The 27,445-nt window shown below is 48.3% G+C and overlaps 1 protein-coding gene across 2 annotated transcripts in view; it reads left to right on the forward strand.

Moving 5' to 3' along the window:
- Dlg5 (discs large MAGUK scaffold protein 5) overlaps positions 1 to 27,445 on the forward strand; it is a 112,046-nt gene that overhangs the window by 65,910 nt on the left and 18,691 nt on the right. For both annotated transcript variants that reach the window (NM_001372003.1, XM_087585498.1), the window contains 15 exons: positions 3,195 to 3,454; positions 4,585 to 4,897; positions 8,992 to 9,176; positions 10,631 to 10,756; positions 15,171 to 15,303; positions 16,071 to 16,198; positions 16,793 to 16,968; positions 17,254 to 17,357; positions 19,583 to 19,675; positions 20,751 to 21,782; positions 22,463 to 22,586; positions 22,915 to 23,059; positions 24,256 to 24,368; positions 24,931 to 25,020; positions 25,224 to 25,374. In NM_001372003.1, the coding sequence (NP_001358932.1) occupies positions 3,195 to 3,454; positions 4,585 to 4,897; positions 8,992 to 9,176; positions 10,631 to 10,756; positions 15,171 to 15,303; positions 16,071 to 16,198; positions 16,793 to 16,968; positions 17,254 to 17,357; positions 19,583 to 19,675; positions 20,751 to 21,782; positions 22,463 to 22,586; positions 22,915 to 23,059; positions 24,256 to 24,368; positions 24,931 to 25,020; positions 25,224 to 25,374 (3,173 nt within the window). The remainder of the gene's footprint in view (positions 1 to 3,194; positions 3,455 to 4,584; positions 4,898 to 8,991; positions 9,177 to 10,630; positions 10,757 to 15,170; positions 15,304 to 16,070; positions 16,199 to 16,792; positions 16,969 to 17,253; positions 17,358 to 19,582; positions 19,676 to 20,750; positions 21,783 to 22,462; positions 22,587 to 22,914; positions 23,060 to 24,255; positions 24,369 to 24,930; positions 25,021 to 25,223; positions 25,375 to 27,445) is intronic.

Here is a 27,445-nt window from a genome sequence, read left to right on the forward strand (position 1 = left end):
TCTGGTTCTGTCTCTGTCTGTCTGTCTGTCTGTCTGTCTGTCTCTCTCTCTCTCTCTCTCTCTCTCTCTCTCTCTGTGTCTTGGGAACAGAACTCAGGTTCTCTGTCAGAACAGTAAGCAAGTTGACCCATCTCTCCAACCTATATTTCCATTTTTGTGACAGGGTCTCATATAACACAGGCTGGCCTCTAATTTGCCGTGTAGCTGTGGATGACCGTGGACTTCTGACGTTACTGCTTCTATTTCTCAAGTGCTGGGATTATAGGCCTTGTACCACCAGGACAGAGCTGCATCTTCTCTCTCTGTCACAGCTGCTGTGCTTCTCTCCTTCCCCTTTCCCCTCCCCTTCTTGCCCCTCCTCCCTCTAAGGAGAATTTTTGTTTCAGACTGGCCCCCAGTTTTGTGTGTGTGTGTGTGTGTGTGTGTGTGTGTGTGTGTATCTCAGTGTATGTCTAAGAGTAAAGTGTTTCCATAATACAGCAAGATTTTTACCTTCTACTTTGTAAATACGCTTTGTATTTCAATGCACTAAGATTTCCTTTTGAAAGGAATAGTTTCTGAAAAGAACAGGAAAGAAAGCTGGGGGTCATAGAACATGCTGTAATCCAAGAATTCAGTAAGTTGAAACAGGGAAACAAATATGTTCAATACCTAGGCTCTAGAGTCTAACAAACAGAGGAAAAGCGAAAGGTGCAGAGATGTGGGTGGAGCTGACTTTTGACAGCCTTGCAGCCCTGGGGTCTGAGCGAGAGAGAGAGAGAGAGAGAGAGAGAGAGAGACAGAGAGAGAGAGAGAGAGAGAGAGAGAGAGACAGAGAGACAGAGAGACAGAGAGAGACAGAGAGACAGAGAGACAGAGAGACAGAGAGATCAGTGGTCTCTGTGATTATATTTTCTAAAAAATATTTAGTTTTTATTTCTGCAAATATGGCGCCCTCTGTGGGTGACCACAGAGGCCAGATGAGGGTGTTGAATCCCTTGTAGCTGGAGTTACAGACATTGTGATGCTGGAACCCAAGCCCAAATCTTCTACAAGAGTCTTGAATGTTCTTAACCTCAGAACCATCTCTCTAGAGCCCCATTTTTCCCCCCAGATTTATTTTTATTTTATGTGTATGATATGAGTCTTTTGCCTATATCTATGTATGCATACCACATATGTGTAGTGCCTGTGGAGGCCTGTGGAAAAAGGGGTATTGGAGCTGGAGCTACAGACAGTTATGAATTAGCATATGGGTGCTGGGAACTGAGCCTGGGTCCTCTGCAAGAGCAGCAAGTCCTCTTAATCACACAGCCATTTCTCCCTCTCAGTTCTGACTTTTGAATCAGTCGTTCCTTCTGTATAGATGTTCTGTCTGTCTCTGGAGGAAATGTCCCACAGTTCAAGGTTGTGACTGTCTGGGTCACAAAGATGGTGTTGATAACTCAGGGCCCACATGATGAACAAAGTTGTTCTTGGGCTGTAGGAGCTGCAGGGGCTAAGCCAGCCTGTCCAGTTTTGTCCTGTTATTTGAGAAATAAGGAAGCAAACCCACAGAGGTGGTGAGTCACCAAGGGCTAAAGATCTTTGAGTGGTGCTCAGCAGGCAACCCCTGAAAACCCAGTCTTCTCAGGTTTGCTAGTGTTTTGTTTTGTTTTGCTTTGCTTGGCTTTGTCTTGCTTTGTTTTTCTCTTCTTAAACAGCACCCCCATGAAGCTGAGCTCCTATAATTCACAGTAGGATGGATTCTTGTGCTCATATTCTCTCTGATTTTCTGGTTGGGGTTGTTTGGTTGGTTTGGTGTTTTGTCTTTTGGTTATTGTTTTTGAGACAGAGTTTGACTACACAGCCATGGATGGCATATTTGCTATGAAGCTCAGTCGACCTCAAACTTAGATCCTGCTGTCGCCTCAGCCTGCTTGAGCCCTAGGATGACAGGCATGCTCCACCATGCTCTCTCTAGACTTCTAGTCAGTGGTATCCCCAGGATTCAGCCTTCCCTCTGAGCCCTGGACTTGGGTATGCTTCTGTAAGCCTCCATGTGTACTGGGTTTTACTGAGTCTGCATCCTCTTCTGTTGTTTCTCGTGTAACATTGTGTGTCTTCCCTTATAGCCTTTGCACTAGTGTCTCTGCCTTTGGCTATAGCCATGCTTTTTGGCTAATTTCTTGTCTTTGTTATCTTCACTTAGAAATCACTTTCTTAGAAAGCCACCCCCAGGTGGTAGCCTCCCTTACAGCCTTCCTCTGTTGCTCTGTGCTGCTCAGAAGCATCTTTCTGTACATGGTACTTTCTCCTCTTTTTCATTTTCTTGAAAGTCGATGTTAATGTAGGAGGATATTGTTCTTGTTCCATAGGTGGGTCCCTTTCCCCCAGTGCTGGCACTGCTACTAACAGACCATAAGGCACAGTCTTTCCTGCTCTATACCGACAATGCCTAGAACAATACTGGACATTTTATGCCCTTATTTTAGAATATTATTTACCATCTCTGAGGTTCTGTGACTTGCTCAAACTCAAAAACAAGACTCAATGTATAATCATACCCACTGGCTAAAATTGTAGCCACAGGACACAAGGCAAAGTCAGCACAGGGAAGAAAAAAGGACAGGGGGTAAATCCTGGGGAAATCAGGTCTTGCTTTCCCATGTTGTTTGCCAGAGGAGTCATACCAGATACATTTGATCTTCAGTATGGAGGTACGACAGCTCATACGGCACTCTAGTTCTTGGGGAGGACAGTAGACAGGCAGACCTAGATTTTCCTGGGTGCTGGTCACAATCCACTAATGCTTAGTAGAGACCAAAATTGTAGCCTTCATATGATCTGGTCTCACCTTGACAATAGCTCATCATCACCATCACCATCAGGTTCCTGGATGCCAGTTAGGCAGGAGGCAGCCTTGATTGTAGACTTTTCCAAACACAGAAGTCTCAGGCTAGCCATTATAGCCTTCTTGCACATAGAATGGTTTGTTCCAAAGTACTTGAGAATTCTCTGTAACACAAACATTTGAGAAGGAATGAATCTAAATGTATCAGGCCCCTGTGAGTGTAGCACTAGACACACACACACACACACACACACACACACACACACACACACACACACGCACGCACGCACATGCTCCACCACCCTGTGAGGGCGGAGAAGAAGGGAGATACCTGCTCTGTCCATCTTGCTCCTCGGTAAACATGGGTCCTTGGGGTCCTCAGGTACTGAAGCACAATGGCTCATCAGAGATCCTCAATAAGCTGTACGACACGGCCATGGACAAGCTGGAGGTAGTCAAGAAGGACTACGATGCTCTGCGGAAGAGGTACAGCGAGAAGGTTGCAATGCACAACTCAGACCTGAGCCGCCTGGAGCAGCTTGGGGAAGAGAACCAGCGCTTGCAAAAGCAGACGGAGATGTTGACCCAGCAGAGGGATACCGCCATCCAGTTACAGCACCAGTGTGCTCTCTCTCTGAGGAGGTAGGAGCCCAGGCTGGCCACAGGGCAGTGGATGTTGGGGGTAGTAAATTGGATTCTCTTTGTCTGAGGCTCCTGTCCTTTGTGGGCTTCTTGTCATCTACAAGGCTTCCAGGAGAGAAACACCTCAGAACACTGTGTATTCTAGTCAATGAGAATATTGTGTTTGATACTGCACTAGCCATGAAATATTTCCTTTTCTCCCGTGTGAGTATCCTGTTGTGTCCTGAGTACCCTGACTCTTAGATTTCCCTTTAAACCTCTTTCTCCATAGTGGCCATGCACCTTGCAAATGGGAAAGGTAATTATTCTGGGCAGTATGTCCCTTGAAATTTCATTTTTATTGAGAACCATTGATTTTAGATACGTGAGTCCCACCCTGGACAATGCACATTTCTGCCACATGTTGACTCCCTGAGGTATTCATTGGTTTCTTGTGAAAATTCTCTGGATATAAGTAGATTTACGAATTACCAGATTGAGCCCAGACTGGTGTCTCTGCTGCAGGATTCAGGGGATGTGCCCATGTTGTTTGGTGCTGGGGCTCCTGAAGGACTGGTGTTCTCAGGCACATAGCTCAGGAAATGCTGCTCTTGTGTGACGGGCTCTGTCTTGCATATTGCCTGGGTGCAAGGAGTCTTCTAGGCAGGAGAACTGAGCTAGCCACATGACCTTGTTCAGGTGCCCATGTTGCAGGGCTGTAATTAGGTCTATCTATAAAATGAGATGGTTGTTATAAGTCACATGTTTGTCTTTCCAATGCTGTGACTCTGGCTGTGTGTGTGTGTGTGTGTGTGTGTGTGTGTATGTGTGTGTGTATGTGTGTGTGTGTCTGTCTGTCTGTCCATTCCCCCAAAGTTATGTAGCCTCATTGTAGGAGAAATGTGCTGTTCTTTCTAGTAGAGTAGAGAGCATGCAGTCCTCAGTTCAACTTCTGGCATTTGTTAAAGGCTGAGAAACATTCCAGGCCCAGGGCACTAGTACTCCGTGACCATTCTCTCTGGGGGTGAGAATGACCTCAGTCAAAATTTCATGCTTGACTGTCTCGCACAGCGGGGCTGGTGCTGGGGGCAGCAGTCTCACAGCTGACATGGCAGGTTCCCGCCCCTCCCACTTCACATTTTCCTCCCCAGGTTTGAGACAATCCACCATGAGCTGAGCAAGGCCACAGCCCAGAACAAGGACCTACAGTGGGAGATGGAGCTGCTGCAGTCTGAGCTCACGGAGCTGAGGAGCAAGCAGGTGAAAACTGCCAAGGAGTCGGAGAAATACAAGGAGGAGCGGGATGCTGTGTACAGCGAGTACAAGCTCATCATGAGCGAGCGCGACCAGGTCATCTCTGAGCTGGACAAGCTGCAGACGGAGGTAGAGCTGGCTGAGTCCAAGCTCAAAAGCAGCACATCCGAGAAGAAGGCAGCCAGCGAGGAGGTGGAAGCCCTGCGGCAGGTAGGCAGTGGCCCAGCAGGGAAGGTGGCCACAGAGTTCTTGAGGGCTGAATGAGAAGGTCTGAGCGGCAGGGCCTTCTCTTCACAGGCTGGGTTGTAAGATACCATTTGGGTCCCTGTGGAGCTCAGGCTTGGTATTTGACGTTAGTCTGGGGTCCAGAGGAGAAATGGGTCAGAATGGCTGGCCATTGTCCTGGATACAGGAAGACATCAGAGGACATGCACCTGGGTGCAAGGTACCTCCTGGACTGAGCTGGTCTCATGACCTTGTTCAGGTACACAGGTGGCAAGGCCGTATTATGTCCATGTATAGAATGAGGTAATTGCATATTAAGTCATCACAAGGCCATGTTTATCCACCTATGCTGTGACACTGACATTGGTTTGTTTGTTCATTTGAAAACAGCATAGCTTGATTATAGGAGGAATGTGCTGTTCTTTATGGTTAAGTGGAGAGCTACATATGAGTAACCACAGAGCATCTTGAATTGTCTTGAATTGACTCTGTGAACCAAGTTCCCAGACTCTAGAGTTCTTAGCTGCACAGAACTAATAGCCCCATGGGTTCAGAAGAGCACCCTCAGGGGCCTTTGTCCAGCAGCCATTTGTGTACTCAGGAGCTTCTGGCCTTCTTCTCAGGACACTCCCAAGTTCCTGTGTATATAGCTTTCTGCTGACTTGAGCCTTAGGCCTTGTTATAAAGCCTGACTCTCTGGGATAGTCCCTCAAGAGCTGGAGACTGAGGTACTCATTAGCAGCAGGACTGGGCCTTTAGTTTAACTCCTGTGTGCTTTCCTGCCTGACCTGCTGTACCTTACCACTGATCAATGTCCTTTCTGGTCCAGGTATGCCCTATTGGGATGTAAATGACAGGTATAGAGATTGCTGTCTGCCCTCTGGTCATGTTGTGGCTTTGACAAAAGTCTCTAGGCTTGGGAATACTAGAGTATCCCTCTACTCCTCCCATCAAAGCTGTTCTCGATTTATACTTCTGTGCTTCTCATTTTCCGTGTAGGTCTGTTAGGATGCGGGTGAGCAAAGTGGTATGTGAGAAGTGGAAGCAAGGTCTGGATGGGTGATCTACAGTGATCACTGTGTACCAGGCATGAGGCGGGGTGGGTGGGTTGTGTGGGGGTGCGGGTAATCAGGCTGCCTGTCTCATTTTCTTTCTGTTACTGCGATAAACACCATGACCCCAAACAACTTGTTGAAGAAAGGGTTGGTTTCCTCTTACAGGTTTTAGTCATCATTGTGGGAAGCTGGAGCAAGGTTTCTTGGAAACCCTCAAGAAATGCTGTTTGCTGGTTTGTTCCCAGGCTCACAAATAGTTTAGGACCACCTGCCTAGACAGTTCCGTTTATAGTGAGCTGGACCCTTCAGTACCAATTAGCAATCAAGAAAATGGCCCAAAATGTTGGGAGAATGATTCAGTGCTTAAGAGCACTGGCTGCTCTTCCAGAGGACCCAGCACCCACATGGTGGCTCACAACCATCTGTAACCCCAACTGTAAAGGATCTAGTATCCTCTTCTGGCTCTGTGGGCACAAGGCACACATGCAGTGCATGTACATATATGCAGGCAAAATACACACACACACACACACACACACACACACACACACACACACAGTCAATATAAAAACTATTTAAAAAAGAAAGAAAGTGTCCCATAGACACGCCTACAGAACAATCTGATGAAGGCAGTCCTTTAGTCTATGTGTGTCAAGTTGACAACTAACATCAATCCCCCCCACCAGTAGCCTTTCTACCCGTAATGGCTCCTTCTGTACACTGGTAGAGGTGGAGAGTGAGAGGGACAGAGGCCCCTCTGTCACATGACCTCTCATCTCTTTCTTGCCTCTGTGCCCTAGTCTGTAAACTGATATATACGATAGTTACATTTGCCCTTGAGGGATGGTCTTCAAGTGACACAAACAGAAAACACAGTTAGCAATTGTTTTTTCAGAGAGTCAGGGTGACAGGAATCTGTTTTATTTTTGCCCGTTTAGAATGAGCACACACCTATTGTAGCTGTATAGGTAAAATGGACTAATAATGACAGGTCCATACAAAAGTGGGGGGGAGGGACGGGGGGAGGGGCCTTGCTTGCAACAACATTATCTACCTGCCTCACCCAACTTTGATGAAATTTTAGAAAAGAGAATTATGTAAAGGAACCTACTTCACTCCCTCACTCCTTCCCTCCCTTCCTTTCATATAAAACATAGAGTCCCATTTTGTAGCTCCGGCTAGCCTGGAATCTGGAATTCTATATAGACCAGACTACCCTTGAACTCACAGAGTTCTACCTGCCTCCGCTTCTTGAGAGCAAATGCTGGGACTGTCGGCATATATTACCACACCAATCCATAAAGGAATTCCCTAAAGCCAATTTAATGCACTAGAGTTTGGTAAATGTTCTACATAGCTCACCTGTTCCTTTTTGTATCCTATATCTGAGAATATTCTTATTGCAAATGGGGGGATGTAAATATCGAGTCAGAAAACCACAGTGACAAGACAAGACAAGAAAACAAAACAAACAAAAAACACTTTGGAGAATGACCAAATTGGTCACCAGACTTAAAAGGTCATGGGATGTTGAATACCTATAAGGTGAGCTTGTGATAAGACAGCAAGCCTGCTCCATGGGGCTTTCAGATTTCAGAAATGATCTGTATCATATGCACAGGCTGTGGTCAGCTACACAGAGAAGTATGAAGAGCACCCAGGACCTCCTGGTGCTGGCCTCCAGCAGTGAGCACCATTAACGTGGAGGCTTGACGTCTGAGCCTCAGCCTTCAGCCCCTGGTACTCAGCACTCAGGCAGTCAGGCATGTCCTTTAGTCTGGAGTCAGTCCTCTGAGGCTATGCAGGGGGTGCTGGCTGAGTGACAGGTGGCTTGTCAGCTGAGGCAGGAATCTTTTCCAGGCATAGTTCTGAATCAGCAAGCAGCCGGGGACCTGCCACCACCAGTTGACATTCTCCACCTCTCTGCAGTTCTGGGTTCATACCCCAACTAGACACTAGCCAGGAGGAAGCCTGTGCTTCTTTGGTGTGCTGTGGCTCTAGGGAGTGATGACCACATTGTTTGGTCACCTGTTTGGGGTGAGCTGGGTAGGCCTTCTGACTATAGTGTTGTCTTCATGGAGATTCCTCTTGTGAAGTTCTCCCAGGTTTTGCTTGCTCCCCTCAGTGGAGCACTGTACCATAGAAGGGCTATCTGAAGTACCCTGGCTGGCAATGTTTCCTGTGTGTGTATGAGGAGCCCATCTCTGCTGTGCAGCCAGCCAATGGTGATTTAGAGGGAAGGTGTCCAAAAAGAAACAACACTGTCCTACCTGGAAGCCACATTCTTTGCCACATACCTCTAATACCCTGTCCCTGGGACCCTTGGTTCGGCAGTGTGCTTGCTGGGGAGTGGGGTGCAGCCTCTGGGCCTTCTTGGTGGCCCCCTTTCAGGTGAGGAGCTTCTGAAACAGCCCCTATCTTCCAAAGCACAGGCTTCAGCAGCTTCTGGGGTCTCAGGACCATGAAGGATGGCTGTGTGAGACCCCAGGCTGAGTTCCTGGGGTGGGAACTGGTGTAGAGGTCAGTAGAGAGGAAGACTGGTGAAAATGGTCTCTCAGCAAGGGTAGGACTGTGGGCACGTCACTGCCAGATTCCCACACTGTGTCATCAACAAAATTGAGGGCTTCGGCAGAGGTCAGTCAGTTGGCCTGTCTTGGCTCTCTAGTTCCACAGCTCCTTTTAATCTCCTTACCCTTATCTCACTAAAGTGTCTGAAGAGCAGTATTTTTAGGGTAATTCGTTTTAGTGGCTAGGAATCAAAGAGAGGCAGACATGGATGAGAGCTACTCCATTCTCCAGCATCAGTTGTCTGTGCCTGTGCCCTCCTGTGCTCAGTGAGGCCAGCTTCCTTAACAGATGGGAAGTGCCCTACAGGGAGTCAAATGCTGGAGAGTTTCAGATGTAAATGTTTCCCTTTAGTCCTCAGCCCTGCCTCTGAGATGGTAAGCTTTGCAATTTGGATGTGTGGGTAACCCCTTCCACTTACCTAGATGTGTGGGTAACCCCTTGACCTCTTTCCCTTAGATCAAAGACACAGTGACCATGGATGCCGGGAGAGCCAACAAAGAGGTGGAAGTCCTCCGCAAGCAGTGTAAGGCTTTGTGCCAGGAGCTGAAGGAAGCACTCCAGGAAGCAGACGTGGCCAAATGCCGGCGGGACTGGGCCTTTCGGGAGCGGGATAAGATCGTGGCAGAGCGTGACAGCATCCGGTAAGGTGCTCTTGGGCAAGCATGGCCTGGTGTTTCTTTTGTGCACTGAGGTCTATTAGCAGGGTCACATTCATTGGCCATCTGTCCAGAGAAGAAGACAGGGCCTATGGTTCTTCCCTTCTCCCCCTCAGCTGATTCTCACCTCACCTCTTGACTTTAGAGCTTTCTATTGTATTTCCTTCCTGATTCACTTCTAGACATCTTGAGTGTGAACTATGTTCGGGTCAAAGCTACCTTTGTCTTTAGAAGCCATTTTTGTGAAATGTGTTTTGTTTTTTTCTGTGTTACTAGACATCTACTGTGCCAGCATCTTAGGCTCCCGAGCAGTAAGAGCTTAGAGGAGGCTTCTGTGTGTCTATACCTAGGAGGGGCTGTATGTAGGTCAGAGTGCAGGACAGCACATGAAGGTGACATCCGGGTCCTCAGGCTGTCATGGGACAAGCAGGCCACTCAGGGTGGAAGGAAGTCTCCTAGGCACATTTGAGTTAGAACTTGAAGCTCGAGTGCAGTTTCTCTGGCAGGAAAGGAAGCATGAACATTGCAGATGGAAGGGAACACTGTGCCTGTGTGCATTCTCTGAGGAGGGATTTGGGTATGACCAGGTCCTGGTCTGAAGAATCCTAAGGAGTCCGATGACAATGTCCTTGAGTTTCAGTTCTGAGGGTCTTGAATAGAAGCAAAGGAGTGTGGGTAAGATTCTGTGCCGGCAGAACCAGGGATGGAGGGACAGAAGGTGGTCATTGAGGGATTCTGGGACATCCCCGAGACTATAAAAGGACAGGCCTGTGCCCTGGCAGGGAGACGCAGGAAGCGAAGATAGATGTTAAAAATGGTTGGTGTGTGGTATGGGAGGAGCGTTGAGGTCTTCTGGGTGCTTCCTGGCTGCTCGGGCTCTGATTTGCTCTTGGTATTCCTCCTAAGCTGGATGAAGGCAGTAAAGGTTTTAGGCTGCGGAGGGTGGGGAACATCTGTAGGGCACATTACTTTGGAGATGGCCCTCCTGATGTAGGCTTGTATGTCCTGTCTAGTAGATGAAATGGTTTGGGTCCCATCAGGTTTCTCCATTGCACCCAAACAGAGACAGAGAGCTGAGTCCTGGCTAAGTGTACCTCAGCCTGATAGTGACATAGGTAGAAGGTCCTGTATATGGTTAGTTAGGGGACTTATGGCTGTTGGAGCACTGAAGCTTACCAAGTGGGCTGGGGTCTTGCTGGAGTTCCTGCTGGAAGAGTGAGTGTGTGGTACACGGGCCTCATTCCTTAGGCACATGGGTACTGAGGCCTGACTGGTGTCTCTGGTTTCATAGTGGACTGGTCTGGGTGGGGATATGCACTCCTTTTGCACTTGTCTTGTTTAGACTGAAACTCAGAGGTAGGGGCTGACAGGTGGTAGGGTATAGACCACAGGCCCTTCTTTCTGTTCACAGTAACCTTGACCTCTGCTTTCTCTACCAGGACCCTGTGTGACAACCTGAGGAGAGAGCGAGATCGAGCTGTGAGTGAGCTGGCTGAAGCCCTTCGTAGCCTAGATGACACTCGAAAGCAGAAGAACGATGTCAGCCGTGAACTTAAAGAACTCAAGTAGGCTTGGGTGTTACCTGCCTGGGCTGGGCTTCTGTCTTGACTATCCCCTCTCCCTTTTTGTCCTTGAGTGCACTGTAGGGACTTGTCACTGTGTCCCTTCACTCCAACTCACTGTGCTAGGCTAGGAATGGGTTTGAATGTTGGTAGTGCACAGCTCATGGAGACAGGGCAAGCACCAAATACTAAAGGCACATGGGAAGGAAGGACCTGTTCCTAGGCAGTGCATTTGAGGGTGGACATGCCTGCATCATTTATAGTTCACCCATTCCTTATCTGTTCCTTTATTCACTCACCAAGAAGTGTACTGAGCATCTGCCCTGGCCGCAGAGAGGTGCGAAGCAAACAGCACTAACCCAAGCACACACACCGTACTGCTGTAGTCATGTTGCTCAGGGTGCATAGGAAGAGAAAGAGAGAGGCACACACTTAGCAGTGAAGTAACAGCAGATTTTTTTCAGGGAGTTGCCACTGTGACTTGGTAGTCTGTTCTGTAGATGTTCATTTGTAAGACTGTTTGGACACTGGGAACCTTCCTTTCAATCACAGCAACCCCTAAGAGGGCCATTTAGACAGTTGGTAGCCCTTAGCTGTGGATGGAAAATATAAAGTTCAGAGTTTATAGTTGAAATTGCCAGAGCCCAATGACTCTATAGTCTAGACTCAGACTCTACCTAGGAGGCAGTGGCTCTGTTCATCATGTGACATTTCTAGAACTGATATGATTAGAGGACATTGGGACACGTTCACGCATGCAAGCATAGAAGACACTGAAACCTCACAGTGAGCAGACCCTTTCAGAAGGGGGTGGCAGCTTTCCTTCCTCCAATCGGTGATATCATCAAGATCAATAGCTTCATTTATTAAATAACCTACACCAGAGAGAGCTGGATACTCTAGTAGTCCAGGGCTTTAGAGGCAACATGGCAGGCCTTTGCCAAGGAACAAGGGGTGGAGTTAGGTGTGGAATCCCACCAGGCAGGAATGTACTCACAAGTCTCTCACTTCATCTAGCACTGAAATAGAAAAGAAAGACAGACCCATTTTAAGGGGAACTCTGGAAGCTCCAGAGTGTGGTTTGGAAGGAGGGTCTCCATTTTGCTTGAGCCAGAGCATAGAAAAAGCGTTGGCTTCTGTCTGTTCAGCCATCATGCTTGCACTTCCACATTCCCTCTGCTAAATTCTCTCACTGGTGACTTGGACTGAGGATGTTTGTGCTGCTGCCCTGGGGACCTTCAGTCTGGAGAAGCATGGGTATCCCCTGTGGTAACAGGTGGACTATCCTGAGCATCAGTGTGGAGCATTGGGCGGCATCACACTGTTCTAGTCGGGGTGGCGTCCCATAGCCTGAGAGAAGCAGCTAAGGCAAAGCTACAGCCTGGCAGCCGCAGTCTGGGGAGACAGAAGTAGGTCCCTTATGTGTCAGCCAGCAGTGTGGACAGACTAAAGGCAGCCTGGGCCAGAGATTAGAAAGCAGGCCATTTCGTGTCAGTCACCACTCTGTGATAAGTGTTCTTGCCCCCCCCTCCCCCGTCTCTTTCCTGAATTTCCTTATAATTTAAGGTTTTTTTTTTTTTTCTTTTTCTTTTTTTTTTTTTGGAGCTGGGGACCGAACCCAGGGCCTTGCGCTTCCTAGGCAATAATTTAAGTTTTCAATTTTGATGAAGTCCAAGTTGTTACTTTAAAAACTCTGTTATGTATTGCATCTAAAAGGCTTTTTATGGGGTTGGGGATTTAGCTCAGTGCCTAGCAAGCGCAAAACCCTGGGTTCAGTCCCCAGCTCCAAAAAAAAAAAGAAAAGAAAAAAAAAAGATCTTGACCTTCAGCTTCAAGGCTATTTAGACCTGGGATTTGAACCAGAGCCTTAAGATGCTAGGCAAGCATTTTACCACTGAGCGACAGACACTCCTAGCCTTTGGTTTTTTGGGTCAGGGTCTTACCATGTAGCTAGGGCGGCCTTGAACTCATTATTCTCCTGCCTCAGCCTCCTCAGTGTTAGAGTTACTGAAGTGTGCCACCATACATGGCTTCTTTCAAAATGTTTTGTGGTTTTCTTCTGTGTGTCATTTGAATATATGGTATATTTTGAGTTAATTAAAAAGGTATGAGGTTTACTTGAGGGGAGTTTTTAAAGATTTATTTTATTATTTATTTATATATACATACATGTATGTAGTGTGTATGTATGTATATATGTATGTATGTATCTGTATGAATGCAAGTCAAGTGCCAGCAGAGGGCATCCAGTTCCCAGGATCTGGGATTATAGATGGTTATGAGCCACCATGTGGATGCTGAGAATTGAACTCAGAACCTCTGGAAGAGCAGTCAGTGCTCTAAACCTCTGAGCCATCTCTCCAGCCCTTCCTGTTCCCTTGTTTTTTTTTTTTGGTTCTTTTTTTTCGGAGCTGGGGACCGAACCCAGGGCCTTGCGCTTCCTAGGCAAGCGCTCTACCACTGAGCTAAATCCCCAACCCTCCTGTTCCCTTGTTAAACTGTGGATGTAGACCCCTTCAAATCATAGCTAGAGGACTACCCTTTTAAATTACTTTTGTACCTTTACATCATTCGGTGGCATTTCTGAGGCTCTTATTCCATAGCTTTGATCCATGTATCCTCACATAAACTCCATTGCAATTGCAGTAGAGGGAGGGTGTCTTCAACTGAGTGACTCCTCTCCTGGAAGTCTCTTTAAAACTTTATTTATTTATTTATTTGTGTATGTGGGGGGCGGGGTGGCCTGGAGAGGGAGAGGGAGAGGGAGAGGGAGAGGGAGAGGGAGAGGGAGAGGGAGAGGGAGAGGGAGAGGAGAGGGAGAGGGAGAGGGAGAGGGAGAGCATGTGTGCCAGAGAACAACATTTAGGAGTCAGTTCTCTTTTCACCTTCCACCTTGCTGAGACAGGTCTCTTTAGTTTCCTCATGATGCTGGCTCAGCTTCAAACCTCTGGGTGATTTTCCTGTCTCCTCCTCCCATCTCACTGTAGGAGTGCCTGATTTCAGATGCATGCTGCCATGTCCAGCTATTTAATGGGGGTTCCAGTGATAGGACTTTGGTCTCCAGGCTTGCACGGCATGCTTATCTATCCACAAGGCTGTGTCACCATCCCTCACTTTGCATTTCCTTTCAGAGATGTCTTTAGTTAGCCTAAAATCTCTTCCTCCTGAATTTTAGGTAAACATCCTTAAATTAGTTTTTTTCTTGTGTCTGCAACATAGAACCTGCCACAAACAACCCAACAGAGGAGAATTTTTTTTGCTCATGATTTTGTAGCCCATGGTTACCTGACCCCATGTTTTCTGGGCAGAACACAATGGTGTTAGGAGGGCATGTGGTGGAGAACAGCAGTTCACTTAATGGGGTTTAAGAAACCTCTAGGCAGACGCAGGAGGACCTCTGAGATCAAGGCCAATGCAGTCTACAGAGCAAGTTCCTAAATTGCTGTAACCCTCCAGATAAATCTGGGGAGAATTTCTTTGTTCAAAAAACACTACTATGAGAGCAAAGGGACTTCAAGACAGCTGGGGCATAGCATGGTTTGACCCCAAAGACATCATCCCAGTGACCCAATTCCTCTAGAGTCCCCACTTTCTACTTTCCACCATCTCGCAATAATGCTGTCATATTAGGAATTGAAGAAAGGGTTGATCTGTAGATTAAGTTAGGACCCTTATTGTCTCTAGAGACAGCCTCGTAGACACGCTCACAACTGACTAGTCAGAGCATTTCTCAGTTGAATCAAGTTGACGATCAAGACTAATGCCATGGCTGGAGAAATGTTTCAGTGTTAAGAGAATGCACTGCTCTTGTGGAATACTCATGCCAGGCAGTTCGTCCTCCCCTGTAACTCCAGTTCTACCTGGAGCCAATGCTTTTGGCTGCCCTGGGCACTTGAACATGTCTCCCTACCCATGATTTGTTTTTTAAGAAAGACAAATCAGCTAGGTGCATGGTGGAACACTCCTTTAGTCCCAGGACTTGGGAGGCATAGTCAGGAGGATCTCTGAATTCAAGCTCAGTGTGGTCTACAGAGCAAGTTCCAGGATGGCCAGGGCCACACGGTGAGACCCTGTCTTCAAAACAAAGCAAAACAAGAAACCTAACCATCACAGTTCTACCTCTGAGCCTTGTAGATGCTAGACAACCATTCCACCACTGGGCTACATTTCTAGGCCTCTTGCTGGCCTTTGACCTAAATTACTTTGAGCGTTTAGGTAAATTTGGGGAGAATTTCTGTGTTTAAAAAACACTACTATGGAAACCCACTGATAATTCCTGAAAGCTTTATCCTAGCTTCTCGGAAGCTTGGATACCAGGGGACAGAGCCTTCGGGTATGGCTACCTTAGTTTTGAACTGTGATTCAGTGAGAGGTTTCTCCTTCAAAAGGGCCACTGCCACAGCTGTTCTGTTTACAGGGAGCAAATGGAATGTCAGCTGGAGAAGGAGGCCCGGTTCCGGCAGCTGATGGCCCACAGTTCCCACGACTCAGCCATCGACACGGATTCCATGGAGTGGGAAACAGAAGTTGTGGAATTTGTGAGAGAGACGGTGAGCTGCCTTGGGTGCCTGTGCTTGTCCTCTCTCTTGGGTATGAGGACTTTGGGGCAGTCGGGGATGCCCCTGTTGGTTCTTGTTTCATGGCTACTTTCCCCGGGTGGAAAGCATCTTTTCTTTGTAGCCGTCCATCCCAGTTGGGTTGCTATTGCTGGGATGAGTCATCATGACCAAAGCAACTTGGGGAAGAGAGGATTTATTTGGCTTCTGTTTCCATATCTTTTTGTTCATCATCAAAGGAAGTCAGAATAGGAACTCACAGGCATGACCTGGAGAAAGGTGCTGATGCAGAGGCCATGGAAGGGTGCTGCTTATTGGCTTGCTATCCATATTTTGCTCAGCCTGCCTTCCTATAGAGCCCATGACCACCACCCAGGAATGGCCATACCTCCCCCATCCATCACTAGTTAAGAAAAAGCCTAATAGTCTTGCCTGTGGTATGATGTGAAGCATTTTCTCAAGTGATGTTTCCGTCTCCCAAATGACTCTGTCCTAAGTCAAATTGACATAAGACTAGCCTAGCCAGCACACTGTCCAAGCTGGGCTACACTACTGTGTCTCATGGTGGTGCTGACAAATCCCATAGAAGGCAGAAGCCCCAGTGAAAGGCCAGGGGCAATACTCACAGGGATATCTGCAGTGGCTAGAACCGGCAGGTACAGCTGTTCATACGTGTCCATCTCAAGGACTGATGCCTCATTTTGGGTTTAGGGTCTTTCTTCTCTTGGCTTGGTAAAGATCTGCTGGTGCTGTTTTGACAGGAGGATATTGACTTGAAAGCACTTGGGTTTGACATGGCAGAAGGTGTGAATGAGCCTTGTTTCCCAGGGGATTGTGGCATATTTGTTACTAAAGTGGACAAAGGAAGCATTGCTGATGGTCGCCTAAGGTAAGAGCCGAGGAAGTCCAGCCCTTGGGGTGCAGTAGGGGCCCTCCCACTCAATGTAGAGCACTCCGAGGAGGACAGCTGGCAGCAAAATAAATGTGTTCTAGTATCTGAGGACCCACAGAGCTGTCTGAAACTCAGCTGGAATGGCCTTAAAGGAAACCTCCTCTTGGGTCCCCCTGAATCTGGCTTTTCTCCAGGTAGCAGGAGCTCAGGAGTGTGGTGAGAGCAGGATGTGGCATGACCTGCTCATTCATGAAATGCTGGAGGATCAAGTGATACACTGTTCTAACTACTGCCAAGTACTGGTGTGCACACTGTAATCATTAATCCTTATAATTTTAGGGAAGTGTAGATATTGCCCCACCTTACAGATGGGGACAATGAGACACTAGGTTTCACAGCTAGTAAGTGGCAGAATCAGGGTTTGAAGGCAAAAGCTAACACCAGCATCTGTCTGATGCCAGCTGCAACCCTGATGAGTTTGGGTTCGAACCTACTCGATGTTATTTCTGCCTGGAAATGGGCATGGCCATGAGGGGCAGCTACTGGTCCCAGGATCTATGTGGGTGCCTGCCTGACTTTGTCCCTCCTCAGGGTCAATGACTGGCTGCTGAGAATCAATGATGTGGACCTCATCAACAAGGACAAGAAACAGGCCATCAAGGCGCTCCTCAATGGAGAGGGAGCCATCAACATGGTTGTGAGGCGGAGGAAGTCCCTGGGTGGGAAGGTCGTCACACCTCTGCATATCAACCTCAGTGGACAGAAAGGTAGTAGGCCTCAAGATAAGGCAGATACCCCTTCTGCTGGAGGAGACTGTGTGTGTAGGATTACCTTCTTCCCAGGGATGCTTATTGATGGCTCTTAATGCAGCCCAGGTGCTTTCCTGGTGGGAGGTCATCTGAGTCTCAAGTGCCTAACTCACCAGATGGGGGTGTGATTAACTCCCTGTGGGGGTGAAGCAGAATGGGGTTCAGTCTCTTTGATAAAATTAGTCAGCAGAATTGGGATGGGACAGCCAGGCCTGGTCATCCAGTCCCTCCTGTGATTTGTAGACAGTGGCATCAGTTTGGAGAACGGAGTGTATGCCGCTGCTGTGGTGCCTGGAAGCCCGGCTGCCAAAGAGGGGTCCCTCGCCGTGGGAGACAGGATTGTTGCGGTGAGTCTCCAGAACAGAGTGAGATGTCTGCTAAGTGTAGGCAGGGAGCCTGGAACAAGAGGTCATGGGTATTGCACGATATGAACAGTAAAGAAACCCTTTTTCCTAAGTGCTGAGTCACTGAGACAGTGTATGTTGTAGAACATTAGGAAGAACAGAACAGGAGGAAGAAGAGAATCATTTCTATTGCTGCTGCACACTGAAGGAAATCCAGCCTTTCTTAAGCACACCTCAATATGTGGATGCCTCCAGGAATGAACATCTGTGATTTGTTTTCCAACTGTGGATGTATATATGTATGCTTTGAGAGGAGATGTGGCAATCCAATCCTCCTGCCTCAGAGTGATTGCGTCTGGTTTAAATATACTTTTTTACCTAACAATATGCCTACTCTATTAGCTTTTTTAAAAAAATTACCAACATAAAGCCTGTTTGCTATAAAACGGTCTCATGATTTAAAAAAACAAAACACATAGAGCAAAAAGTAGTCATTCTCCTTGTTTTGAATCCACTCCTAGAGATTTGCCCTCACAAGGAAGGTGCTTCAGCCTTCGAGTGCTCGAGTGCTCATGTAAGACTCTACCTGGATGTATAGGGTTCTAGCCTTGTGTTTAAACACAACAGTGGGATCTGCGATTTGCATTCTACATCACAGATGCTTTCTAAGTCGGTCTTCACTAACGGTAGTTAGGTAGGAACCTACCTCACGCAAGGCTGGGCTGCTTGACTGTGCATATGTAAAACTGCCTCCTTTCATTGAGTTGAGTAGTTGTTATCACCATCTGCTGTTGTCCAAGGTCCCACACTGAGCCTCACCTGTAGTACAGCTATTTCTGGACGTCCTAATCTCAGCACTAACTGAGAAATGTGGGCATTTGCTGAGTAGCAGGGCTTGCAAGTGTCAATCTTCAGACCAACCTGCTGATGTGGAAGCACATGTGCCTTTTCGTGGCACACATGTAAAATTGCAGTTCTATACAAGCACCATCTGGTTCTGGAGCCATCTGTGCATTCCCATGGTTAACAGTTTAGTGTGTTGGCTTCCAGCACTGCTTCAAGCATGCCCACCTCCAGTTTTACTGTATTTTATAGCTTTGTTTTATAGCTCATTAGGAACTGTAGCATCCTCATTTGTTCACCTCGCATTTTCTTTTTGACCTCATGACCTAGAGAGATTAATGTTCTCAGCTCTTCCTGTGGTTCCTTCTAAATTGATATAATTAACCAGGCAGTGGTATTGGGGATGTTAGTGGTGTAGACTGTCATGTGTGCTAGGCAGGCTGTCTGCATGGAGCACATCTGCAGCCCCCACGTGGGTCTTCAGGGATGGCAGCTTGTGTTATGCCAGTCCAGTGTGGGTATCTCTGCATTTGTAAGCAGTGCTCAGTGGCTACCAGTAAGCTCTCTTGTCAGCCTCACTAAACATAATGGAAAGAGCTCATCACTACATACCCTTGCCAGTGTTCCTCAGATTTGAGGAGAACCACTCCTTAAAAACAGTATGGTCATGGGGAAAGTTCTTAAAACTGGAGACGAGGTACCAGCAAATGCACATGAATCACCCTTCCCAAGATAATCACATTCTGTAGATATTTTCTTTTTAGTTTTTGTGTATGGAGGTGACAATGTGTCCTTGGATGGGTACACTTACATGCAGATGTGTTCCAAGTGTTCTGGGTCCCAAAAGTTAGCTCTTTTCATTATCAGTCATTGCCGTGATTAGCATAGGCATTCACCACGTCTCATGCTTTTTTAGAGAAAGTTTGACTGTCTGTGAGGGACAAAGACAGATTCTAGGACAGGATGTTGATTCTCTTTGACAATGGCAGTGCTTCATTTCTTGTGGTACCTTCTGTAAGGCTTCTCGTAGCCATGTTTTCCTTTCCACTCTCTACCCACCTCCGGGAGGGAGGCATAGGTATTTTTTGCCACTCGTGCATGAAGGAGTGGGCTGATAGCACACAGCAGGATGTCTCCCGGGGTCTGTTCTCTTTGCTCTGGTACCACCTAGTGTGAAGTTAGGATTGTGTTCCACTTGCTTCAGAAGATACTTATCCAGGTCCAGGTGCTGCTGCTGAGGCTCTTGCTTTCCTCCACTAATCCCTGAACTTGGCTCCTTATATAAGGAGTCCTGGGATTGACAGGGCCCAGGCACTGGCCTGGCAGCCTAGCATCACTGAGGCCGCCCCATCAATAGGCCTGACCAGCTCTTTCTTTGGCTCTAGATCAACGGCATTGCACTGGACAATAAGTCTCTGAATGAATGTGAATCTCTGCTGCGCAGCTGTCAAGACTCCTTGACCCTCTCCCTTCTGAAGGTGGGCACTGGGCACTTCTGCCACGATTGGGAGGGTGAGAAGAAGCCTCAGTTTCATGCCCCTGAGCTGTTTCTAAGGAGCACCAGGATCCTTGGGCGAGAGTGTATTGATTTCCAAAGCAGGATGTAGGAAGACTAACTTGGTAGAGGTTGAGTTCTGTTGAGAATAGCTGGGTACATTTCAATCAGGACTGGACTATCCAATAGTCCTAGACATAGTTAGGTTCCTTAGGCCTGGGATTTAGTGGAGAAACAGCCTAGGTTTCCCTTGGTTTTGACACCTTGCATTTCCCTGGTTTTGGTACAGATGATGCATCATCACTGCTGTATAGCTTAATGGGGGCTCCCTGTTGATGTTATATATTCTATGGCCTTTAGAGCAGTGGCTCTCAAAGTTCCTAATGCTGCAACCCTTTAATACAGTGACCCCAACTATAAAATTCTTCTCCTTGCTACTTTATAACTTCATTAGTGTAGTTTTGCTACTGTTGTGGATTGCAAGGTGAATTTCTGCTATGCAACCCCAAAGGAGTAGTTTCATGGCTGTAAAAGTCTCCTGGGTCGTGCTTAGTCATTTCCACTTCTCCTTAGACCCCCAGGAACCACCAGTCCTTTTACTGACTCCAGGCCTCTGCCTTTCCTAGAATATCATGTAGCTGGACACCTTTTCACATAGGCTTGCTCATTTACAAATGATGTTTCTATGTCTTTTTGTGACGTGAGAGCTCTCCTCTTAGCCCTGGTTAGTTTTCTGTTGCCTGGGTTACCATGAATAATTTACCTTTGTGCTTAAAGATTCTTACACAGTGTGCAGGTGGCTGCAGATAAATGCTCAGTGCCAACAGGATTTGGTTGCTCTTATGGGGTTTGCATGGCCAGGCTCACTAGAAAACTCAGACACTAACGTATATGTACGTGCATCTGTTTATGCCTATTGTGTGTCTGTCTGTTGTCTCTGCTGAGGAGCTATGGCTGTTCTTTTTCATCGCTCCTTTCTAGGGATGGTTTCCAACAGCAGTTGTAAGCAACCACATCTCACCTCGTCTCTCTCTTGCCCCTCTGCATCCCTGGCTTAGGTGTTTCCCCAGAGCTCCTCATGGAGTGGCCAGAACATCTTTGAAAATATCAAGGACTCAGATAGGATGCTGAGTTGCCGAGCCCACGGCCCAGAGGTCCAGGCGCATAACAAACGGAACTTGTTACAGCACAATAATTCCACGCAGACAGACATTTTCTACACTGATCGGCTGGAGGACAGGAAGGAGCTGGATCATTCTGGAGGCAGCAGTTCTTATCTGTACAAGCCCTTCTCTGGAGCCTCCTCTCCAGCCTCCCCTCAGGCCTGTCCTAGCACCTCTGAGCGTAGTCTGAACTCATTCCGCTCTGATACCTCAGCAGAACGTGGCTATGGGCTTGTGGACGTGCAGAGCCAGCGGCCACTGCTGTCTTTTGAGACTGAGGTGGGCCCCTGTGGGACAGTAGGGGCTCCCCTGGACAAGATAGATCCTGAGGGCTCCAATAGTGGTGGGACCTGGCCCAAGGCTGTGCTTGGCTCCACATCAGGGCCTGAGAAGCTCTCTGTGTATAAGAAACCCAAGCAAAGGAAGTCCATCTTCGACCCAAATACTTTCAAGCGTCCACAGACACCCCCCAAAGTAGACTACCTGCTTCCAGGCCTTGGGCTTACGCACTCCCCCCAGCCCTCCAAGAGGGCTGACACCCCTAAAGGGTCTCTGACACCCCCAAAGCCCCCCAGGAGAAGTGACTCTATCAAGTTCCAACACCGGCTGGAGACCAGTTCTGAGTCAGAAGCCACTTTGGTGGGCAGCTCACCTTCCACAAGTCCTCCAAGTGCCCCACCCCCCAGCATGGACCCCAGCGAGCCCATGCACGCTTCACCTCCTCGGAAGGCCAGGGTCCGCATCGCCTCCAGCTACCACTCTGAAGGGGACGGAGACACCTCCTACCTACCTGTCAAGAAGCCTTGTGATGAAGACCTCACCTCCCAGAAAGTGGACGAGCTGGGGCAGAAGCGGCGCCGACCAAAGTCTGCCCCTAGTTTTCGGCCCAAGATCTCTCCAGTAGTGATCCCTGCTCAGTGCCTGGAGGTAGAGGTTGGGCTGGGGCTGGAGCAGCTGGGAGGGGAGCTTGCAAAGTCACCCCCACAGTTCCTCGGGCTTGTACAGAACCGGTGCCTTTGTTGTTGATTTGTGCCTTCAAGAGTGGATAGGGTGGCAGGCGGCTGCCGTTGAGCAACGGTCCCTTCTAGGAGATGGAAAAAGGTCATAGGACATGGGTGGTAGTGGGAAATGGCACTAAGTGAACACTTGCCTGAGCATAATGCTCGGTTTGCTTTCTAAAGAAAATTTTGAGCTTGTTTGAAAAACAACAACAACAAAAAAAAAAATACAAAAAACAAAAAACAAAACTAAGCGACAGATTTGCCCCAGAGCGTTTGGGGAAGATAAATCACACATTTGAAGCTGGTGGTAGACCAGCTGTGTGTGTTTCTAGAAGGGGAACTGCCTCGAGCGGAAACTCCTAGGGCACAGTGCACACTGCTCACTGCACCTCCGATCTGACATGCCTTCCCAACTACCATCCCCACAGATTCTCTCTCTGGTGGGTCTGGAGAGGAAACCCTTTATCTGTGCAGGTGTCGGGCAACTGGACGGGCAGTGTCTCCTCGCCCTGGTCACCCCTTAGCCTGAGTGGGAGGAGCTAGTGAAAGGCGGAGCCAGCTCCAAACCTGCTGAGTGCTCACTTCCACCCACCTTCCACTCTGCAGGAACAGGACTGTGCTCCAGTCAGCGGGGAGCTCTCCCCTGAGGCCCAGGACTGGTCCCCTTACACACTGGGGCATGCTAGCCGGCCTGGCAACCCCCTACTCTACCCCAACCGGCCATCTGTGGGTAAGCTGCGGGGGAGCAGGGTTGCTGTGGGCTCCCAGGGGTGTCCAGTCTTTGGAAGGGGGGATATTGTCACATGTATTCTGTCTGTGATTGAGGTTGTTGTTCCCGCCTCTGTTGGATACGTTCATTGTGATGGGTCAGTCCTCTCTTAGGGTTGGGGAAAGGCCAGTGGTCAAAGCCGTACGGCAAATTCAGTGGCTAAAAGACTCTACCTAAAACCCTTTTCCCTAGAGATTGTCGCTGTTTGGTGTTTGTGGGAGGGTGTAGCATGCCAGTGCAGTGCTGTCTGGTTTTCTGGAGCCCCTGTTCTAACCCAGCTCATTTCTAGGCACTGTTCCCCGGAGTATGACTCCCAGCACCACTGTGAGCTCCATTTTGAGGAACCCCATTTATACTGTACGCAGCCACAGGGTGGTTCCCTGTGGTTCTCCACCCGTGCCCCGTGATGCTGGCTCCCACAGCTTGTCTTCCAGGTATGTCAAAGCACCTATACTATCCTTAGGACCAGCTGTCCAGTTTCCTGGTTGTGGAGCTATTCATACAGAGGCCTGTGAACAGAGAAGCCTCTTGGCTTGCTAAAAAAGGGCTGAGGAAGCAGAACTGGGCTTAAAGGATGCTGTGCGAGCACACCCTGGTATTCAAAGAAACCTGAAATTAAGAAAAACTGGAGAAGGAGCTCAGGATCACCCTATTCATTTGTTTGGCAATTTTTTTTTTAAATGAGCACCTACTATGCCCCAATTGTTCTGGTTTCAAGGTCAGACAGTAGTAAACTTGAAAGGCAGCTTTCTACTCATGGGTTTTGCACTCAGTGTGGAAGGCAGACAGATGTATACATGGTTCAGTGGTAAGTGACCCTCAGAAAGTGAAATGGGGTGACAGCTGGGCTGTGATTGGAAAGAGGGTGTCTAGGACACTGAGTGGTTGCAGAGGATACTGTAGCATAAGAGCAGCTGTTGTGACTAGAAGAACAGTAATGGGCAGCCATAGGGGTTGGACTCAGTGTTGAACACGTGCCTACATGCACAGTACCCTGAGTTTAATGCCTCAACAAGAAAAGCAAAACAGCAGTGCCCAAACAAAAGTTTGGGAGGAGCCTGTGAAAGGAGAGCTGCAGGCCTGAGGGCTGGGTGTCTGGGAGCATAGGCAGAGCTTGCCGGTGAGTCAGGGGAGGCCCAGACTAAGGCACAAACTCCGAGAGACCTACAGGGGAGACCACGGGACGAGGAGTTTTAGGTGGAGGAAGAGATGTTATCACTACACAACCTAAACTACTTTGTTGGGACTGACTCCAGGCCAGTCAGTGTGAATAGTGCCTGGCTGATCTCTACTAGCCCCGACTTCCTGGGCATGATGTCCTGAGTGAGGTACAACCCTGCTCTATCCAGGACCCTCAGTGTACATCCAGCCTCCCCCAGACCATGCCCACTCAAGGCAGAGTCTTGTTCTCCCTGTCCATCCAGCCCCCATCCTGGCCCTTGTGTGGTCTCTCTGCTGCTGACAGGTCCTAAATAGATGCTGTCTGTGAGAAGCGGCTAGTGTCAGTCTGCTATCCTAGGCAAACAGCAAGAACACCTTTCTCTTCTGTCTCAGGGAAGGTTTCTCCCTGGTGGTCATGTCTGCTCTTAGCCCTTCTCCAAGGCCCCTCTTCTCTCTGATTCACTCACAGTGTCCAACATCAGGGACGCCTCAGCCTGGACCTGAGCCACAGGGCCTGCAGTGACTACTCTGAGATGCGAGCCTCCCAGGGTTCCAACTCTCTGCCCTCCAGTGCCCGCCTTGGTAACTACCATTCATGCTCGAGTTTTAGTAACCAGGGCTTTGGGTGGACTGCCTACGTGACTCCTTTCCTTCCAGAGGCTGAGTTCAGCTCCTTCCTCTAGATGACTGATGTCCTGTGACCTGTCTGCCATATCAGTGTTTTCCAAACTGCTGCCTTTGCCTGCAGGGTTTATGATGGTTGCATGGTTTTCCAGGTGACCTCTTGATTGGAGTCCTGTTTCCTGACCCTGAGTTTGTCATTCTGGGTGTGCTATATGTATACATATGGGAAGTGGAGCCCATAGTGGGGTATCCTGTTGCTTGGTAGCAAGACCCTGGGGGAAGTCTTTAGGGATTCAGAGAGAAGATGGAACGTCTGCTGCAGCAGTTAGGTGACAGCTGCATTTTGGGGCATGTGCTTTTGTTCTGGAACATTCCGGGTCTGCTTCTCTATAGCTCTCTACAGATCATTTCCCTCAGGGATGTTCAACAGGCTTTATGTGTTGATGTGCTGAGTGGAGGTGAGGATAGGGCTGTGGTTTAGTCACGAGGCCTGACACCATGTCTCCTCCCGGAACAACAGGGTCTTCCAGTAACCTGCAGTTCAAGGCAGAGCGGATTAAGATTCCATTAACACCAAGATATCCCCGGTCTGTCATGGGCTCTGACAGAGGTAAGAATTGGGCATTCCCTCCTGTGCCTGCTGCCTGAGTCCCCTTGTAGTCATCTCTGTGGCCCAGTGAAAGATGACTATTGCTGTGGGGACAGTAGGCAATCCGTGGAGACCATCATCAGGGCCCCGGGCACAGGATGAGACCCACACAGCCTGTGTCTAGATGGCAGAGCCAGTCACCTCCACCTCTTCTTTCTTGGCAGGCTCATTGTCACATTCTGAATGTAGCACTCCTCCCCGGTCCCCGCTGAATGTTGATGCCCTGTCCTTCTGTAGCCAGCCTCAGACCTCAGCCTCCACTTTGCCCAGAATTGCAGTCAACTCCTCTTCCCATGGGGAGCGGAGGAAGGACAGGTAAGTGTAATGGACACTTCATGTCTGTCTGGTGATGGGGTGGGGTAGTCCAGAGAGCCTGAAGTCTACTATAGAAACAGTGGATGCCAGAGACCCAGCAGGTGTAGGTGTAGATGGCAGGAACAGAGCCGAGTGGGCCCTTCCCCCAAGCAGTGACTAAGTATGATGCTAGAGATGGTCTGGTAGTGACAGGGATAGCGAAGTGCTGCTTAATGGCTTGCTAGACCCATTTACAACACTGTTGTAAAAGTCTCAGTTGCATGAATGTTCCTATAATTAAGTCCATTTTACGAGTGGGCTGTATCCATGCTACCTGCAGGAGTTCTGTGAGTGCAAACATAGTACCTGGCCTAACCAGGCTAGAACCAGGACTCATTCTTATCTCTTGGTCTTTGGCCCTCATGTGTAGTTTGCTGCATTCTTTTGGCTCTTTTGTCCTGCCCCCAAGTGTGTGTGTGTATATATATATATATACACACACACATATGAAATGAAATGCATATAGGCAAGTTGATCTCTGAGATCCAAGATAGCCAAGTAAGCCCCTGTCTCAAAAACCCTAAATACATAAGTAAGGAAGTAAGTAAGGAGGTAAATAGAATAGATTATATTAGATTTGAAAACCTCAGCTTGTAAGAAAAGAAACTCAACAAGTATTACCCTGAGAGCCCAGGGCCCTGTCCCAGGGCATCAGCTGCAGGACCTAGGGCACTGTTCAGGGTCCTTTCTGGCTGGCACACACAAGAATGTGGAGGGATTTGTTCAGCTCTAGCTTCTGGCTTCTCCAAGTGATGTGTGTCCTCAGAAGTAGAAAGGGCCTTGCCACGTGAGTGATGCACCCATCATCCGCACCCTGCTTTGGGAGAGAGCCAGGTAGGTGTGAGTGATTCCTGCCCTGCTAGGGCTCACAGTCAAGTTAGAGATGAGTGATGGGAAGATGGATGGAGTAGACATCTGTTTCTCTCCCTTCAGATGCAGTTGTTCACAGTCTTCATGAGGCCCTCTGTCAAAATCCATGCATGCATAGGTATGGACTGGCTTAGTTAGGGTTTCATTGTTGTGAAGAGACACCATGACCAAGGCAACTCTTGTAAAAGCAAGCATTTAATTGGGGCTGGCTTACCATTTCAGATGTTCAGTCCATTATCATTATAGCAGGAAGCATGGCAGTGCAGGCAGACACGGTGCTGGAGGGGCTGAAAGTTCTATACTTTGATCCAAAGGTAGCCAGGAGGAGACTCTCTTTCACACTGGGCAGAGGTTGAGCACTAGGAGACCTCAAAGCCTGCCTATGCAGTGACACACACTTATACCAACAAGCTACACCTCCTAATTGTGCCATTTCCCATTGGCCAAGCACAGTCAAACCACCACACTGACACAAAGTGATTAAAATGAAACTCGCTGTCATAAACATGCATTAGATTACTAGGAGTTTCTCCCACCCAGATGTGTTCTCTATCTTTCCATGTCAGGAAACCGGATTCATAGGATCATTTGGAACAGTTTCCTCTGTGTGTGTGTGTATGTGTGTGTGTGTGTGTGTGTGTGTGTGTGTGTGTGTGTGTGTGTGTGTTTCTCTGTGTCTGGCTGTATATGTTTGTGTGTCTGTGTGTTTGTGTTAAGGTATATGCACATGAGTGCATGTGTGCCCTTGGAGGGCAGAAGAGGATATCAGATACCGTGACGTTGGAGTTACAGATGGGTGTGAGTGGCCCAACATGTGTACTGAAAGTGAATCAGGTCCTGAAAGAGCAATACACCTTATTAAGAGTGAAGTTACTCTCTCCATCCCCAGCCTCTTAGCTTTTATGTGACACTATTAGATTTGGTCACCCACTTTTTTAAAAGATGTATTTATATATATATAAATATCTCCCTGGCTGTCCTGGAGCTCACTTTGTAGACCAGGCTGTCCTCAGTCTGAGAGAGAGATCTGCCTGCCCTTGTCTCCCAAGTGCTGGAATTAAAGGCATCACCACCACCACATCTTTACAAGCTAACCACACTATACTAATGTGGACAGAGGAAAGTGGAGTCACTGGATGAGGATGAACTTTGCTTGGAAACT

Source organism: Rattus norvegicus, chromosome 15, assembly GCF_021556685.1.
Source record: "Rattus norvegicus strain SHRSP/BbbUtx chromosome 15, alternate assembly SHRSP_T2T, whole genome shotgun sequence".
In the NCBI taxonomy this organism is placed as follows: domain Eukaryota; kingdom Metazoa; phylum Chordata; class Mammalia; order Rodentia; family Muridae; genus Rattus; species Rattus norvegicus.